The sequence below is a fragment of the Engraulis encrasicolus genome, chromosome 12 (assembly GCF_034702125.1).
Source record: "Engraulis encrasicolus isolate BLACKSEA-1 chromosome 12, IST_EnEncr_1.0, whole genome shotgun sequence".
In the NCBI taxonomy this organism is placed as follows: domain Eukaryota; kingdom Metazoa; phylum Chordata; class Actinopteri; order Clupeiformes; family Engraulidae; genus Engraulis; species Engraulis encrasicolus.
This window is the reverse complement of record NC_085868.1, coordinates 55,420,318-55,438,501: the sequence shown is the minus strand read 5'-3', so window position 1 is coordinate 55,438,501 and position 18,184 is coordinate 55,420,318. Positions and strand designations below refer to the sequence as shown.

General features: G+C 44.2%; 1 protein-coding gene across 1 annotated transcript in view; it reads left to right on the top strand.

The window, feature by feature from the left end:
• Positions 1-17,796, top strand: part of LOC134460408 (C3a anaphylatoxin chemotactic receptor) — a 22,872-nt gene extending 5,076 nt beyond the window's left edge. Inside the window, exons 2-6 of the mRNA XM_063212833.1 lie at positions 3,413-3,755; positions 4,063-4,179; positions 9,259-9,498; positions 14,295-14,498; positions 15,964-17,796. Coding sequence (XP_063068903.1) covers positions 3,420-3,755; positions 4,063-4,179; positions 9,259-9,498; positions 14,295-14,498; positions 15,964-16,344 — 1,278 coding nt within the window. The 5' untranslated portion in view covers positions 3,413-3,419 and the 3' untranslated portion in view covers positions 16,345-17,796. The remainder of the gene's footprint in view (positions 1-3,412; positions 3,756-4,062; positions 4,180-9,258; positions 9,499-14,294; positions 14,499-15,963) is intronic.
• The last annotated feature ends 388 nt before the right edge of the window (positions 17,797-18,184 follow it).

Sequence of the window (18,184 nt, the reverse complement as noted above, 5' to 3'; positions counted from 1 at the left end):
ACTTCGGTTTATGTGTGGATACCCTCAACATATTACGAGGTAAGTGTGACGTTGTTTTGAGCTGTGCAAGACTTTAAAATGTTGTGTTTTTGAAATGTGTGTAACCGCCGAAAAACGATGCCCGCATCTTTCATATTGCATAGCTGATATGGCTAACGAGGCTAACGTGATATTATCAAACTTTCTCAAAACGCATCCTTTTGCCTTGATTTTGCTCTAGAGTGACTGTATTTCATCCCAAACATGCAAAAAACAGGCAAATTTGTTCCAACTCCGGATAAATCCTTTAATGTCTATTGTCGGAATACCGACACGTTTTCCACCGTCCGCCGCTATTCCTACATGCCGCTATTCCGACATCCCTAACCTTAACCCTAACCCTAACCCTAACCCTAACCCCTAAAAAGTGTCGGAATAGCGGCATGTCGGAATAGCGCTATGTCGGAATAGCGATTGCCCCCCGATAAGACTGCTAACAGCTACTGCACATGAACAGAGATGAACTAAAGTAGCCCTGATAAGACTGCTAACAGCTACTGCACATGAACAGAGATGAACTAAAGTAGCCCTGATAAGACTGCTAACACCTACTGAATATGCTGTAGATTAGTGTTTCTCAACGGGTGCGGTACAGCCCCCCAGGGGGCGTTGGGGAGCTCTAGGGGGGCATTGAGAAGGATAAGCTGAGAGGGGGCGGTACGTAGTTGCCATTCGGGGGCATTTGTCCATTTAATTTTTGAATACTACGGCGGGCGTTGTCAGGCTTATGATGAGGTCAGGGGGGGCGTTGGGAGGCTTGTGATGAGGCCAAGGGGGTGTTTGTTCAAAAAAAAGGTTGAGAACCACTGCTCTACATGAAGTACAGTAGCCTAGCCCCGAGAAGACTGCTAACAGATACTGAATATGCACATAGATGAAGTACAGGACAGGAGCCCTGATGAGACTGCTAACAGCTACTGAACAGCGTTGGCAGGAAGACAGGATGTCAAGTTGAGCAAGATTAGCAGGCCTGAGGCCTCATGTACAAAACATGCTGATGCACAAAAAAGCTCCGAGAGTAACTTTGCAGATGTACTAAGCACTAGTTTACTGTAACATGAAAAAAGTGCACGTGTACTTAAATTCATGTGAAATCAGATATACAACATGAATTAGCATGAAAACCTGTTTATGCGTGGACTGATACATTAGAAGGTTTTTGGGTTTTCAGCTTTTCACTTTAGCAAAGTTTTAGTCTCAAATCTTCGGAAGTCTTTGTATGAGGCCCTGACATACTTTTATAGGCAAAGGTGGGCAACTGCCATGGGCCCCATACAACTGCCATGGGCCCCATTGAACTGCCATGGGCCCCATACAACTTTATAGAGACAAAGAAGCTCCCGCACAGCACACTGTTCACATTTGCATTGAATGGAATTGCTTGAGGAAGGTCATATATCAAAACATCGCAAGTAAAAACTCTACAAATGTGAACAGTGTGTGGGAGCTTCTTTGTCTCTATATATTGCTGACCCAGTGGATCCACTCCTACGCACCTGGCAAAAGGAGGTGTGCAAGAATCCTAAAAATAGCCCCATACAACTTTTCCAAATTGCAGGGGGGTCCAGACCAGCTGCCCACTCCCTATTCCTTGTTAAAAGTGATTTGGATTTGCAGGGCCCCATAGCTACATTCGCCTTGGGCCCACAAATGGCTAAACCCACCCCTGCAGTGCACACTGAAGCTTAATACTTCATGGTGCGTTGCTGTTGAATAGTCACCACTTACTGAATAGCAGTGAGGTCACAGGTTAAGTAAAAAAAACACACACATTTGAATTTCTTGTTTTCAACTTTTCAAATACAGTACATTGGGACCCCCGGTACTGGTAAACTGCATTGTAGCTGAAAAACACTAAAAGCAAGAACCCACCACAAATTAACACAATTACACAGGTGTAGGTTACAGGAAACTGATTTTCTTTTGTTTTCCTTTTGCTTTTCCTTTTGTCCCCTGTAATACTTCAGTAGTTGACACCTCTGAGGCCCACTGAATAGCAGAGGTGTCTGAGGTGTCTGAGGCCCACTGAATAGCAGAGGCAGGGCCGGAGCTATAGGGAGGGCGAACAGGGCATTTGCCCCTGGGCCCAGGGCACTCTTGCATTAGTGGTGGGGGCCCAATTGTGATCTTGTCAGGTCATATAGGGGGCCCGATAAAGTGTTTTGCCCTAGGGCCCTATGTACAATTGTTCCGCCACTGAGCAGAGGTGTCTGAGGCCCACTGAATAGCAGAGGTGTCTGAGGCCCACTGAATAGCAGAGGTGTCTGAGGTGTCTGGGGCCCACTGAATAGCAGAGGTGTCTGAGGCCCACTGAATAGCAGAGGTGTCTGAGGCCTACTGAACAGCAGGTGTCTGAGGTGTCTGAGGCCCACTGAATAGCAGAGGTGTCTGAGGCCCACTGAATAGCAGAGGTGTCTGAGGCCTACTGAGGTGTCTGAGGCCCACTGAATAGCAAAGGTGTCTGAGGCCTACTGAGGTGTCTGAGGCCCACTGAATAGCAGAGGTGTCTGAGGCCCACTGAATAGCAGAGGTGTCTGAGGCCCACTGAATAGCAGAGGTGTCTGAGGTGTCTGGGGCCCACTGAATAGCAGAGGTGTCTGAGGCCCACTGAATAGCAGAGGTGTCTGAGGCCTACTGAACAGCAGGTGTCTGAGGTGTCTGAGGCCCACTGAATAGCAGAGGTGTCTGAGGCCCACTGAATAGCAGAGGTGTCTGAGGTGTCTGAGGCCCACTGAATAGCAGAGGTGTCTGAGGTGTCTGAGGCCCACTGAATAGCAGAGGCGTCTGAGGCCCACTGAATAGCAGAGGTGTCTGAGGTGTCTGAGGTGTCAGAGGCCCACTGAATAGCAGAGGCGTCTGAGGCCCACTGAATAGCAGAGGTGTCTGAGGCCTACTGAGTAGCAACTCCTCCTCCTCTGTCTATGTCTCTTTCTCTCTCCTCCACAGCCTACCATGGCATCCTCTTCCCATCTCCTCAGTGGAGGTACCTCCGCTCCTCCTCTTCCCACCTCCTCAGCGGAGATGCCAACTCCTCCTCCTCCTCTCTCTTCAGTGGTGGTGCCAACTCCTCTTCCTCCTCCTCTGCTGTTCCTCCCTATTGACGACCCTCCTCTACCTCTTTCTCTCTCCTCCAAAGCTACAGTCTCCCCATGTCTGCCCACATCCTCATCTCCTCCTCCTCCTTCATCTAACTCTCTCCTCTCTCTCTCCTCCACAGTCTCCCCATGTCTGCCCACCTCCTCAACTCCTCCTCCTTCTCTGCCATCTAATCCTCATCTAACTCTCACCTCTATCTCCTCCACAGCATCCCCATGGCGTCCTCCTCCCATCTCCTCCTCCATCTAACTCTCTCTCCTCTCTCTCTCCTCCACAGCATCGCCATGGCGTCCTCCTCCCTCCTCCTCAACTCCTCCTCCCCCGTCACGTCTTTCCTCAGCGGAGGAAACCCCATCATCTCCTCCTCCCACCTCCTCAACTCCACCTCCCTCCTCAGCGGTGGTGTCAACTCCTCCTCCTCCTCCTCTCCTGTTCCCGCCTACATCGACCCTTGGCAGTCGGAGACGTCTCGCGTGCTGCAGATGGTTGCCACGGTGATCATCATCGTGGTGGGCGTGCCCCTCAACCTGCTGGTGGTCTGGGTGCTGGGGGTGAAGCGCGTCATCCGACGACCAAACCTCTCCGTCGCCGACGAGACGCGCACGGCCAGCAGCTTCCGGGTGGGTACAGAATGTACAGAATCACACACACACATTTATTATTATTATTTCAGGTGTATGTGATGAACCTGGTATTATTATTGTCATTATCTTTATTATTAATCATGATCATCATCATCATCATCATTATTATTATCATTATTATTATTGTTATATTCCTGGTGTACGTGGTGAAACTGGTTATTATTATTATTAGTATTATCATGAAGGTGTAAACTATGTGGTGAATCTGCCATTATTAAATTATCATTATTATTATTGTTATTATATGATTATCATTAATATTATGATTGTTATAATATTGCAGGTGTACGTGGTGAACTTGGCTCTGGCTGACTTGGTGTTGCTGCTCCGCACGCCGCTCATGTTCGGGTACCTGGCACACCACTTCTCATGGCCCCTCGGCATGCACGCCTGCCGCCTGGTGAGACATCTTATTTTATAATTATATATTATTGTCTATATACCACTTCTCATGGTTGCTTGGCATGCCACGCAGGCCGCCTGGTAAGACATCTTACCGGTATTTTATGTAAAGGTTAACGTTCGTCGAGAAGGTCGCTACCGTGGAATAGCAGCACGACAGAGAGAATCTTTAGACCGGAGGGGTCTTGTTCTCTCTGAAGTGCTGCTATTCCACGGTAGCGACCGACTCGCCGAACGTTAACCCGCTTATTATATGGATATACTTAAATGATTCACACATGGTGGGGACATTTCTTTAGGCCTATTTAATGTTAAGTTTATTATAGTTTTTCATGTCAAAAGATTGTTGCTGCGCAAAACAAAACTGGAACACCGCTAGGCAACAGTAGGTAGCCAGGACAACAGGTGTTGTCTATCACAGCAGCTGATTAGAGTCTTGTTGAAAAGTCGCTTTAGCAGTGAAAAGTCTTGTTGCCATTGACAGCGGTCTGTTATAGACCAACCCGTCCGTTATCGAAAAATAAAAGACGTGCGAACGTTGGGGAGCCCCGTTGAAATGAATGGAGCATTCGACCGATGATATCACACTGTGTAATAAGTAAGGGTTAACGTTCGGCGAGAAGGTCGCTACCGTGGAATAGCAGCACGACAGAGAGAATCTTTAGACCCCGACGCGGAGCGGAGGGGTCTTGTTCTCTCTGAAGTGCTGCTATTCCACAAAGCGACCGACTCGCCGAAAGTTAACCCGCTTATTATATGGATATACTTGGATTCACACATGCGGGGACATTTATTTAGACCTATTTAATGTTAAGATTGTTGCTGCGCAAAACAAAACAGGCCGTTGTGGAACAACGCTAGGCAACAGCTAGGTAGGCTAGCCAGGACAACAGGTGTTGCCTATCACAGCAGCTGATTAGAGTGACAAAAGACCGGACCCCCTGCGGAGTGATATGAAACATTCGCTTTAGCCACTGACTTGTAGGCTATACAAGCCAGTGGCTTTAGCAGTGAACGTCTTGTTGCCATTGACAGCGGTAGCCAGGACAACGGGTGCTGTCTATCACAGCAGCTGATTAGAGTCNTTAGTCAAGTTCATTGTGTATTTTTGCTGGATTTTTATGGGGATTTGGAAAACTATACATTTTTGAAAAGTAGATAGTATAAGCAATCAGAAAAACAATGTTTCCATTTGCACAGGTGGCGGCCATCTTGGATTTTTCAAAATGGCGTCCGAAAAACCTATATCAGCTTCTGAATAAGTTAGAACATTGATTTTAACTGCTTAACCAACATTTTCAGGGTCACTGAATCTAATGGTGTTAGTTTTATTGTTGTCAGACATTTTGTTACCACACCAATTTATTTGAACTATTGATTTATAGTATTTATGAGTAGATGGCCCACCATTTCAAACATCCCAGCTTGAATGTGCAAAACTGGTACAGTTTACATGTCCACCATTTTGCTGTACATGTACAGGCTTGCCTGTGCAAATCTCACAGCTACATTGTATCCAGTATACAGGAGCAGCGCCACATAGTGAATGTTTTGAGTGTCAACAGGTGTTCAATTTTTTCATTTGGGGGAATCCTTCAGCATGCATGCATTTTCTGTATGATAATACTGGAAACTGACTGCAAGACAGAGTGACAAATCAATTGGTGTTATTAATATTATTAATGCACATACGAGTATGTCATTAACTGGTGTTGGTGAGTGTGCTTTAGTGTAACAGTGAGGGTTCTGTTTGCTGTTTGTTCTGGTTATATTCATGGGTGAAGAACATCGAGGTGAACAAGAGATTTGTCAAGCCCATGAGCTCATTAACTGGAAGCTGTATATTCTATGCCAGTCTGATGATGCCAAGACGGTGGTTCTGGTCCAGAATCCAAGATTAGACACTAATGGACATGTACGAGAAGTAGTTCAAGAGAGGGTCAGTCTGAGTGATTGGGACCATGTTAAATCCAAAGACGACTGCAGAACTGCACAGCTGAGACACCAGGGACACAGAAAGCAGTCTAGCATCTCTCCTGTCACTCAGGTGCAACCAACAAGGTTCAAATACAGCATGCAAGCAACCAACATGCACATCATTTCTACAGGACGGTGCACAGCCAAGAAGCGTGGCAAGAAGAGAGGATGAACAGAAATGGATGACCCAGGCCCCTCAACATCTAATTCTTCTCCACTCCACTCGTCAAGAAACAAAGCTCCATCTGCCAAAACGCAGATGGTGAACTACTTTATCTGGTCAGAACTGCAAATGCCGGAAAATCTCCAAAGGCTGCTTTGGAACAGTCCCAGAATCTCACACTCAAAACTAGACTGAACACCCGCATCTCAGCAGATGATGCACATGCAATTGATGTATGATATCACAAAGATTGTGGGAGAAAACATGTGTCATGTACGGCGAGACTCAGGCCTGACAGAAATACAACTCTCAAAGAAGCCTTGACGTTAACATGTCTGCTTGAGCTGATCAACCGTATTGATGTGGAAACACAAAACAAAGCATGGACATCATTGAAAAAAATGTATGTCAACATGCTTGATTCAGAAGCCTTGGAGAATCATGAACTTGCATTCAGTAGAAAGTGGCCGAAAGAGAGACACACCCTTGCTAGTCTGTACAATTCAGCTGGGACATCATTGATGTTGCTGGATACTTGTATGGCATCTGTTCCCTGGCCTGCCTTGGTGAAGGTTGCAATGTTTGTCCTTGTCACCTGTGCTGCTTTGTAAATTGCTTTCATGTTATCATATTCATCAGTTGTCATTGCAGCATGAACCATGTCTTCTTCACATGATTCTGGATAGTATGGACTTTTGACTTCTTTAGGTCATTTAGAACAGACAGATTTCAGTTATGGCAAGACTGTGAGGATTCTCTTTTTCAGCCACTTTCTACTGAATGCAATCTTTGTGATATTGGACAGCAATTGAATGTGCATCATCTGCTGAGATGCTGGTGGTCATTCTTGTTTTCAGGGTGGGATTCTGGGACTTTACAGCAGCCTTTAGAGTTTTACTGCCATTTGCAGTTTTGACCTGATAAAGCAGTTCACTATCGTCCTTTTGGTAGAAGAAGCATGGTTTCTTATCGAGTGGACTCGTACGAAATCTTGTGGATAGTGGAGAAGAATCAGATGCTGAGGTGCCTGGGTCAGTCATTTTTCAGTCATTTTTCGAGACTTGGTCTGACCAAGTCCATAACAATTAACATTTCCCAAACGGCATGGTTGATCTGCCTCCTTAGGTTTGCTACTGGTTGACTGTTGTCCGACCAAGTGAGTGGAGTTCCCGATTTTTTTTAGATCAGAAACAATATTTACATTTCTCTTGGCCTGCCTAGAAGCAGTGCAGAAGGTGCTGCATCACTGGGAGGTTGTGGCCTGTCTAGTGCAGTTCTGCAGTCGTCTTTTGATTTTAACATAGCCCCCATCACTCAGACTGGCCCCCTCTTGAACTACTTCCAGTACATGTCCATCGGCGTCTAATCTTGGATTCTGGACCAGAACCACCTTTTGGCATCGTCAGACTGGCATAAAACACACAGCTTCCAGTTAATGAGCTCATAATGCTTGATAATGCCTCTTGTTCACCTCGATGCTCTTCACCCATGATTATAACCAGAACAAACAGCAAACAGAACCCTCACCGTTACACTCCACCACCATCACCAACACCAGTTAATGACAGCATGTGCATTAACAATATTAATAACACCAATTTATTACTTGATTTGTAACTGTGTCTTGCAGTCAGTTTCCAGGATCATCATACAGAAAATACATGAATGCTGAAGGAAGGCAAAAGGCAAAAATTTAACGCCTGTTGACATTCAATATATTCACTACATGGCACTGCTCCTGTTTACTGGATACAATGTAGCTGGTATGAGCTTTGCACAAGCAAGCCTGGATATATACAGCACAATGCTGGACACGTAAACTGTTTTGCACATTCTAGCTGGGATGTTTTGTATGGTGGGCTTGACAGACATGCATCTACTTGTAGATACTGTACAGTAAATCACCAGTTCAAATAAATTAGCATGGTAACAAACTGTCTGAGAACATTAAAACTACCACCAGTAGATTCAGTGACCCTGAAAATGTAGGTTTAGCAGTTTGAATCAATGTTTTAGCTCATTCAGAAGCTGAGATATTGCAAAATTATGGTTTTTCGGAAGCCATTTTGAAAAATCCAAGATGGCCGCCATGCAGACATTTGTGCAAATGGAAACATGGTTTTTCTGATTGCTTATACAATATACTTTTCAAAAATGTATAGTTTTCCAAATCCCCATAAAAATCCAGCGAAAGGTTCAGATCCAAACGTAATGAACCTGACTACTTGTTGAAAAGTCGCTTTAGCAGTGAAAAGTCTTGTTGCCATTGACAGCGGTCTGTTATAGACCAACCCGTCCGTTATCGAAAAATAACAGACGTCCGAACGTTGGGGAGCCCCGTTGAAATGAATGGAGCATTCGACAGATGACGTCACAACCATATAATAAAATGTGATATTATCTACAGGTGATGTTCCTGAGTGTGATGTGATGTGATGTTCCCTACAGGTGATGTTGCTGCGAGGGCTGGGTAGAGCGCTGCCTGTGTAATGTGATGTAATGTAATATGATGTAATATAATGCGTGCCTGTTGTGTGCGGTGGCGGTGGAGAGGTGCCTGTGTAATATATTGTGATGTTCCCTACAGGTGATGTTCCTGAGTGTGATGTAATGTAATATATTGTGGTGTTCCCTACAGGTGATGTTCCTGCGAGGGTTGGGTCTGTACGCGGCGGCGTGTCTGCTGTGTGCGGTGGCGGTGGAGCGGTGCCTGTGTAATATGATGTAATGTAATGTAATATGATGTAATATAATGTGATGTTCCCCTCAGGTGATGTTCCTGCAGGGTTTGGGGCTGTACGCAGCGGCGTGCCTACTGTGTGCGGTGGCGGTGGAGCGCTGCCTGTGTAATATAATGTAATATAATGTAATGTAATATAATGTAATGTAATATAATGTATTGTAATATAATGTAATATAATGTGATGTTCCCTACAGGTGATGTTCCTGAGAGGGCTGGGGCTGTATGCGGCGGCGTGCCTGCTGTGTGCGGTTGCAGTGGAGCGGTGCCTGTGCCTGCTGCGTCCGGTCTGGGCGAGTCTGAAGCGTCCGCGTTGGGCCGTGCCCCTCGCCTGCGGAGTGCTCTGGCTGCTGGCATTCTGCCTCGCCGCCCCCTACCTGCGGACAGCGGTACTGAAGGAGATGGGGGGCAAGATGCAGTGCCTGGAGAGCGACCCGGTAAGCTCAACATGGCGTCACGACAGAGCGGAAAGATGACACACTGATTAGAACCGACTAAAGATGGTGCGCTGATTTGAACCCACTAAAGATGACACGCTGATTTGAACTGAGTATCGTGTGTGTGCTCTATTTTGCAAGTGAAGGCGTGCTCCACAACGCCCTGTGACAGCTTAGGTGGTTTAGGGATGAATTTGGACTTGGCACAATTTCGCAAGGAATTTGCTATTCCCTTTCCTTATTTTGCTGTTCTTGGCAAAGTAAAGCAGCAGAAACATTGCTTTACTGACAGGTTAGGCTTAGGGATGGCTTTGGTCAGGGACCAGCAGAACATTTTTGAGTTTAGCAACATAAATTCGCTGTGGCAAAATAAAATCGCAGACACACGATGGGAAAAGTGCATGAAAGTGCTTTGCCGTTGCGTTTGAGGAGCACAATCAAAAGGTATCGCACCACAACGCAGAAAGCACTAGCGTGCGATACATACACTAAAACATGACGTCAGCCAGGGTAGGTCGAGGTCAAGTCAAGGTCAGGGTCAAGGTGAAAGTCAAGTGAAGTCAGGTTTATTGCGATTGAGTCCGATCCAAAAGGTCAATCATAGGCGTGCACAGATATGTATTATTTATTATTATTATATGGTGTGACGTCATCGGTCGAAAGCTCCATTCATTTCAACGGGGCTCCTCAACGTTCGCACGTCTATTATTTTTCGATAACGGACGGGTTGGTCTATAACAGACCTCTGTCAATGGCAACAAGACTTTTCACTGCTAAAGCGACTTTTCAACAAGACTCTAATCAGCTGCTGTGATAGACAACACCTGTTGTCCTGGCTACCTAGCTGTTGCCTAGCGGTGTTCCACAACGGCACTGTTTTGTTTTGCGCAGCAACAATCTTAACATTAAATAGGCCTAAAGAAATGTCCCCGCCATGTGTGAATCATTTAAGTATATCCATATAATAAGCTGGTTAACTTTCGGCGAGTCGGTCGCTTTGTGGAATAGCAGCACTTCAGAGAGAACAAGACCCCTCCGCTCCGCGTCGGGGTCTAAAGATTCTCTCTGTCGTGCTGCTATTCCACGGTAGCGACCTTCTCGCCGAACGTTAACCCTTACTTGATGTATTAATCCTTTATTTAGCCAGGATTATCCCATTGAGACTAAGTGTCAAAATGCCAGCCAAAGTTCCAGACATAGTCACACACATTAACACATAACAAGGAAAATAAACGTACATAAAACACGAGTAACTCTAAAAGCAATGACATTCCTCTGTGTAGTATGAAGTATGAATTGCTCTACTAAAAGTCTCCAATGACGACAGAGACTCTATACTCAATGTAATCTGCAACACATTCCAGAGATGTGGAGCAAGAAAAGAAAAGCCTGTTTTCCCCAGTTCAGTAAGAGGTGAGAGACTGTAGTTAACAACTCGTCTGAGGAACGTGCTGTACTATATGGTGAGGTGCGAAGAGTCAGAAGATCACAGATAAAATGGGGAAGTTTACACAACAATGCTTTAGCAATAAGAAGTAGCATGTGCAATATCCGTCTTAAATGCAAAGATGGCCATCGAACTTCAGAGTACAGAGCACAGTGTTTGGTTCTTGAGGGGGCCCCTCGTGTTACAAGCAAGGTTGCCAGGTGAAACTGGTGATTGCTCAAAACCCGCCTGGAATCAAATTGAACTATGGATTTCTATAGATATAAATTTGGAGACTGGAGCCTGGAAACACATATACGCTGCCTTCAGGCTTTTGAGATTTGAGGGTTTTTTAACAATTAAAAATGTGGATATGGTAGAGCTGAATGAACACATTCTAATGCAAAATGAGGGTCTTCACTTTTAAATACAACTTATTTCAAGTTTGTATGTGCTTCAGAGGCTGAGATACTTAGGATTGAATAGGCAGAGGGCACCCTTTCCCAAAAAGGGCCTAGGCCAAAATGCGGTAGCTCTTTGAGTGCCATGGACTTGAAAACGAGTCTTTTCAGAATGTATGGCACAGTGCCAAAGACTTGATATCAAGTCATTTGCGTTTTTTTTTTATGGGGGGTGGGGCCTAACACGTTTATCTGGTATGTTTGTTGTTCAGATGGACAAAGAACTCAATTTTTTATGGCTCTTGAAAAAACACTCAGTAACACTTTCTATGAAGCCCATATCTATAGCGCATTATGAGCGCATTTATAACAACTTATAATGCACATCATAATTAATCATAGTGCATTATGACAGTTATAATGTATTATAAGCCCCTTCACTGCCTGTAGTTTGTAACCATTCACGAGCAGTCAAAACACCCTAAGATTTATAATGCTTTATAAGCTAGATTTATAGTTATTCATGACTGTTGATATACTCCATCATGAAGCGTTTTGAGTGTAGTCATAATGCACTATGATGACGATGCGCATTATAAGTTGTTATAAATGTGCTCATAATGCGCTATAGATATGGACTTCATAGAAAGTGTTACCCAAACACTCAATTGTTGAAAAAAGCCTGACAACCCCCTGGTCTGAATTTGAAAATGGCTGGCACTCAATGGGTTAAATAGGGACGAGGTGGTGCTAAAGCACCTGCCCTTTTTACTGGACAAAAAAAGGCCCTTTTTGGAAGCTTTTTTTTGTCACTATCAGTGGTGTAGCCTACGTAGAACGTGGGTATACGGAGTATACCCACTTCAAAATTTCAGGGATTTCAGTATACCCACTTAAAATTGATTGATCCATTATTTAGAATAGCACAAATATATACAGTATACCCACTTCAAAAAATGCTCAAATATACAGTATACCCACCATAAAAAAGTAGACTACACCACTGGTCACAATGTACTGTGGTCCATGTTTGACATGATAATCTACAAATGTTTCAGCATCTTAAGCATGTGACAATAATGCCCTGATATAGACCAAATTTGGGTCTTTATCAGGGCATTACACCCAATAGCCTAGTGAGGCAGCCGGAAGTTGCACATGTCATGTCATGTCAAGTTAAGCCAAGTCACCGTTATTGGCAGTCTCAGCTGGTAAGTCACGTCAAGTCAAGTCATTGTCAGTTTCTTCATATGCACAGGTCATAGCAGGAAACTAAAATCGTGTTTCTCTCCAGCCCATGCAAAGACATGGACATACCACACACAGGCCTGACATAGGCTACATGACAGTAGGCTACATTAAAGTGCAAGACAAGGCCAATCACAGTGTATGTACCATTTTATAATAGAAATGTAATAAAAAATAACAATGTAATAAGTTAAGTTAATAAGTTCAGTAATACATAACAATGGAAACATTTAACATTTGAAACATGTAGCCTAAATGTAAAATATGTAAGACTGTGGAGAGAGTAAACACGGCATCATGACAAATCAGTAAGGCCTAATAACACGCTGATTTCATACGACGTCTGTGTACAACACCTTTGCAAGTTAAAGGGACGCTGTGTGAGATTTTTAGTTGTTTATTTCCAGAATTCATGCTGTCCATTCACTAATGTTACCTTTTTCATGAATACTTACCACCACCATCAAATTCTAAGTATTCATTATGACTGGAAAAATGGCACTTTTCATACATGAAAAGGGGGATCTTCTCCATGGACTGCCATTTTGAATTTCCAAAAATAGCCATTTTTAGCTGCAAAAATGACTCTACTTGGACCATAATAGAAAATATTTGTTTATTACTTAGTAAACTTCCATGTGAATGTCAAATTTGGCAATAGGCAGCCCAGTTTCAATGAGCAGTATAGTTGCAGTACCTTTTTTGACCATTTCCTGCACACTGTACCTTTAAAGCGTAGCTCCACGATGTCCTGTGACAGCTTACAGTATTCATGAAAAAGGTAACATTAGTGAATGGGTAGCATGACTTCTGGAAATAAACTAAAAATCTCACACAGTGTCCCTTTAAATTATTTTATGTGGCCGGCGAGATCATTTCAAATGTATATTACAGTTGGTTCACACACACCATTAATGTATAGAAAATATGACTTGAAGGGAAAATGTTCTGCATTATAGGAATTATGAGTGGGTCCAGACTAGTGTATGGACATACTAGCACATGGAAGTAGCTTGAAGTCTACTGTATGCACAATTTCAGCGTATTTTAAATATTGAATTCAACCCGCAACTTCATATGAGATTCAGATTTTGGCCCTCGGTCAGTTTGAGTTTGACACCCCTGGCTTACAGTTAGGGATGGTTTTGGTCCGGGCATAATTTCACAACAAATTCATTTATTTTGCTTATTTTGCTGTTCTTGGCAAAAGTAAAGCAGAAGAAACATTGCTGTACTGAAAGGTTACACCATGGTTTTGGTCAGGGCACAGCAGAGCACTTTTGCGTTTCGAAATTCACAGACACGGTGGGAAACCTGTGCAAACCTCGTCACGTGACAAAAGTCTTTTCCCGCTGCTTTTGAGGAGCACGACGCACCATGAAAAGGTGTTGCACCACAACGCAGAATGTACAAGCGTGAGATACACACGCCTACGCATGTAGCCAGTCTGCCAGAGGAGGCATTGCATTTATGCTGCTCATTGCTAAATTTGATCTTTTTTTCATGAACATTTACTAGTACGTTTTCACCTATTTGGGGGCCCTAGACGAAATACACACAGGAGCCCATTTGAATGAGTTTTGCTGGTATTTACCATGGCAGGGCTGACTATTGGGGGGCCCTACAGAGGGCAGATTTTGGTGGGGCCCTAGGCAATTTCCCAGTCTCCCTATTGGTAAAACCGGCCCTGTATTCAACCATTGAAACATTTCCCATTTCAGAAAGACGGCACCCCCACGGGCTACTTCGTGACGGAGACCATCTTCGGCTTCCTGTTACCGGTCACCATCTTCCTGTCCTGCAACATCCTGGTGCTCATCACCGCACGCCGCGCTGAGGGAGGCGGGATGATGTCACCCACGGCAACCGGCTCCTTGGCAACCTCAGCAGGGTCCACGGTGACGTCGCCTGTGCTGCTGTCTCAGGTGCCTATTTTTTCCATCTTCTTTGATTGTGACCCACCTGTCATAAGGCCTGCTGTGTATCTGTATGTCTTGGAATGTTCCTTTGGGCATTTATGTGTTGCATGCAGGGCTTTGAACCATTATTTTTTTCCAAACGTTCCGTTCCGAACAGAAACGGAATTATAACGTTTCCGGTTATGCGTTCCACCAATAAATTGACGTTCCCGAACCGGTTAGAACAGAAAAATATTGTTCCCGGAACGGTTAATTTCGTTCCTATCAGCTGATTACTCCCATAAGCCTAACTGACGTTAATTAACCAAGAAAGACGGAAGTGCAAATGAGTCAGCCTACATTCCAAACTGTTTATTCAAGCAGATGAAAAGAATATCCTCCAGAATTTTGTCATTTAGGGACGACCTAAGCGGTGAAGCGGAGAATAAACCTCAATGATGAAAATGCACGCTCCATGCTGACTTGGGTCACGGGGAGCGCTATGATGGACATTATGAGTTTGTGCATATTTAAAGCGGCCATGGATGCCCAATAACGTCGAACATTCTTTGTGCGCTTTACATGCTCTTCTCTGCAATGTCTTACAATGATGCAATGGAAACTTTGCCCTTTTGTATGACAGCGATTTCTCTTATTTAAGATGTGGAGAGGAGACTTTGTAGTCCACAACTCTCTCTCCATTCAGTCAGAGAATGTCTGATGTCACACAGGACGTGAACCTCAGCCGTCATGGTAACGTGCGCAGGAAAATAATTGTTTGTTTGAGGAACAGTATTAACCGGTATTAACCGGTTACCATTATTTTTAAATAAGTGTTCCTGTTCCAGAACATAAAAAATAATAAAGTTTCCGGTTTCGTTTCTGTTCCCTGTAAAATACAAAAAGTTCCCGGTTTTCGTTTTCGTTCCTTGAACCGGTTCAAAGCCCTGGTTGCATGTGTATTTTGTGTAAGCTAGAAGACGCCACAAGCCCAGAGTAGGGCAGGAGTTAAGAAAATGGAATGTACAGTATTTAACCCTTAATTTGTACTAGTTAATAGTGGTATCAAAAATAATTGATTCGGCAATGCATCGCAATGCAGGGCAGAACAATTCAATAATCGATATGGCAAATGCCATAATCGATGCAGCATATTTTTCTGTTTTCAATTACTTCCATGGGCAAAAAGTTCCCGGAGAAAATGACCTTAGAAAAAAACAAAATGAAAGTGAAGCACCACAAAAGCACTGAAAACTGCAGGACTGATACACACAACAGCTTATAAAATAATATTGTTCAGCATCTGACTGCTTGAAATGCCTCATGACTGATGAAAGATTTGCCTTGCTTTCAGTAAAAATGTCATGTATTGTAGAATCGGACTGAATCGAGTCGATTCGAATCAAATCCTCCCAAATCCTAATCAAATCGAATCATAAGGGCAGTGCCAATGCACACCACTAATAGACTCTACTCCACTCCACTCCACTAGGTGTCGACGATGCCGGGAGGTGCTGCCCAGAGCCTGACTAACCGGCGGCTGGGGCGTCTGTACCGCGTCCTGCTCCTCACCATGCTGCTGTTCCTGGTCTGCTGGGTGCCGTACTTCTGTTTCCGCCTGATGCGCTGGGTAACGGGCACGCGGCCGCACCTGCGCCACCTCAACCTCACGGCCATCAGGGGATACTACGTCTCGCTCTTCCTGGTCTACGTCAAGAGCATGCTGAACCCCATCATGTACGTGTTCGCCGCGCGGGGGCTGGGCCGGACGATGCGCGCCTCGCTGCTCTCCGCCGTGGAACGCGTCTTCAACGACGAGAACTCGGAATCCATGAGGAGGAAGTCGCTACGCAGGAAAGACTCTCAGTTCTGATTGGAGCAGGAGGGTGGACTCACATTTCTGATTGGCTCTGGACAAGGCGGGAGGAAAGAATACCAGTTCTGATTGGGTCTGGACAAGGCGGGAGGAGGGACTCTCAGTTCTGATTGGATCTGGACAAGGCGGGAGGAAAGAATACCAGCTCTGATTGGGTCTGGTTGAATGGGTCTGACTGGACAAGGTGGACCCCTAGTTCTGATTGGCCGGGACAAGAGAATTCAACTTCTCATTGGCCACAACAACAAGAGAATCCATGTTCTAATAGACCCCTTTAACTGTTTACAGATGTGATGACATCGGGCTGCGCGCATATTGCTGGAGTAGAATCGTGTGTACCGCACATTTGTAAAGAAAGTAGCTGAGACCAGTGTTTTTTCCGAAATAAGAAAATGGATGGTCACGATAACTTCAGATATGAAGTGGGCGCCACAGACACAGGCATTCCTGATGGTGTTCTCAGTCCAGTCGGTACATTTACTTTCTAACCAAAAACATCTCCTATGCTTCTGGAACAGCCTATTCTCTCTCGGAATAGCGTAACAAGTGTACTTTTCAGGATCTCTATTTTTACAACCGCTTCACGCGCTTCAGGACGCCATGTCTTCTCTCTTCATGGTCGGCACGGTCTGTCTGTTTGTGAGTGTGCGTCTGAGCCAACCATGTGCATTGTCAGTGACGAAGATGTAACTTCTAAAGGGGTCAACTGCTGATCGTCACAGGACCTGAGGAGTTGATATTACTGAGCTGAGTATTAGGAACGTTTTCAATGAACTACAACCTTTTTGTTAGTGTTTTTTCCCTTACTGCCTAAAGTTGCCATGAACTATTTGAGGCTTCTTTTTTTTCTTTTTTAAAGAACTATTGTTGAGTGTGTGGGGATTGCAACAGCAGGGAGGAGAACCTGGAAGCACAAGCCTAAAATCACAGCAAGTTGGAAAAAACAAACAAACTGTTACTCTGAATGTATTTGTGTCATTATGCATTATTTGTTTTATCTGAAAGAAAGAAAGAAAAACAGTCTTATTTTTGTAAATGTTTTATATTTTGATATGCAAAGAATATATTACAATAATAAAAATACAAAAACTTGAAAAGGATTGCTGACTGGAGAAGGAGAAGACATAAGGGTTAAGTTACATAACATAACTGTGAAACGCAACAAAGTTCCTTTTTTTCTTCTCACTGAGAAATAATGTTTCGGTAGAAACTTAGTGAAGATTGTGCACATCCCAGGAAAAAATACAGGATGCAACGCTGACTGTAGCTTTCTGAGTGAGGAGTCTGCACATTTAAAATCCTTAATTTTAATTATTATTAATTAAAATCCCTTTTTAAAATTATCATTATTATTATTTCATGGCTGGATCCAGCATAAAAAAAGAAAGAAAAAAAGATTTTAAGTGTGCAGACTCCTCACTCCAAATGCTGTAGAAACTTTGAAATCTTTTGCAATGCAATGCAACCTCCACGAGGCCAGCTGAACGCTTCACTGAACCAGTCAGTTTCAGTACATCATTCGTCCTACAGTCTAAACTCTAAACAATAGAGAGTGTAGGTATTCGTCCTACAGTCTACAGCCCAAACACACTTAACACTCAACTTCAATTCTTAACACTTGAAGACACTTACTAACAAGAGGGAGAGGAGGAATTGAAGCACTGAGAGTGCAGGCTAGGGACTCCAGTGACATACTAAATTTGTGTTTCTCAACGGGGGCGTTTGGGAGCTCTTGGGGGGACATTGAGAAGGATATATCTGAAAGGGGGCAGTGCCTAGTTGCCATTGGGGAGCATTAACCTGTTTATATGTTTATACTAAGGGGGGCTGTGTCGGG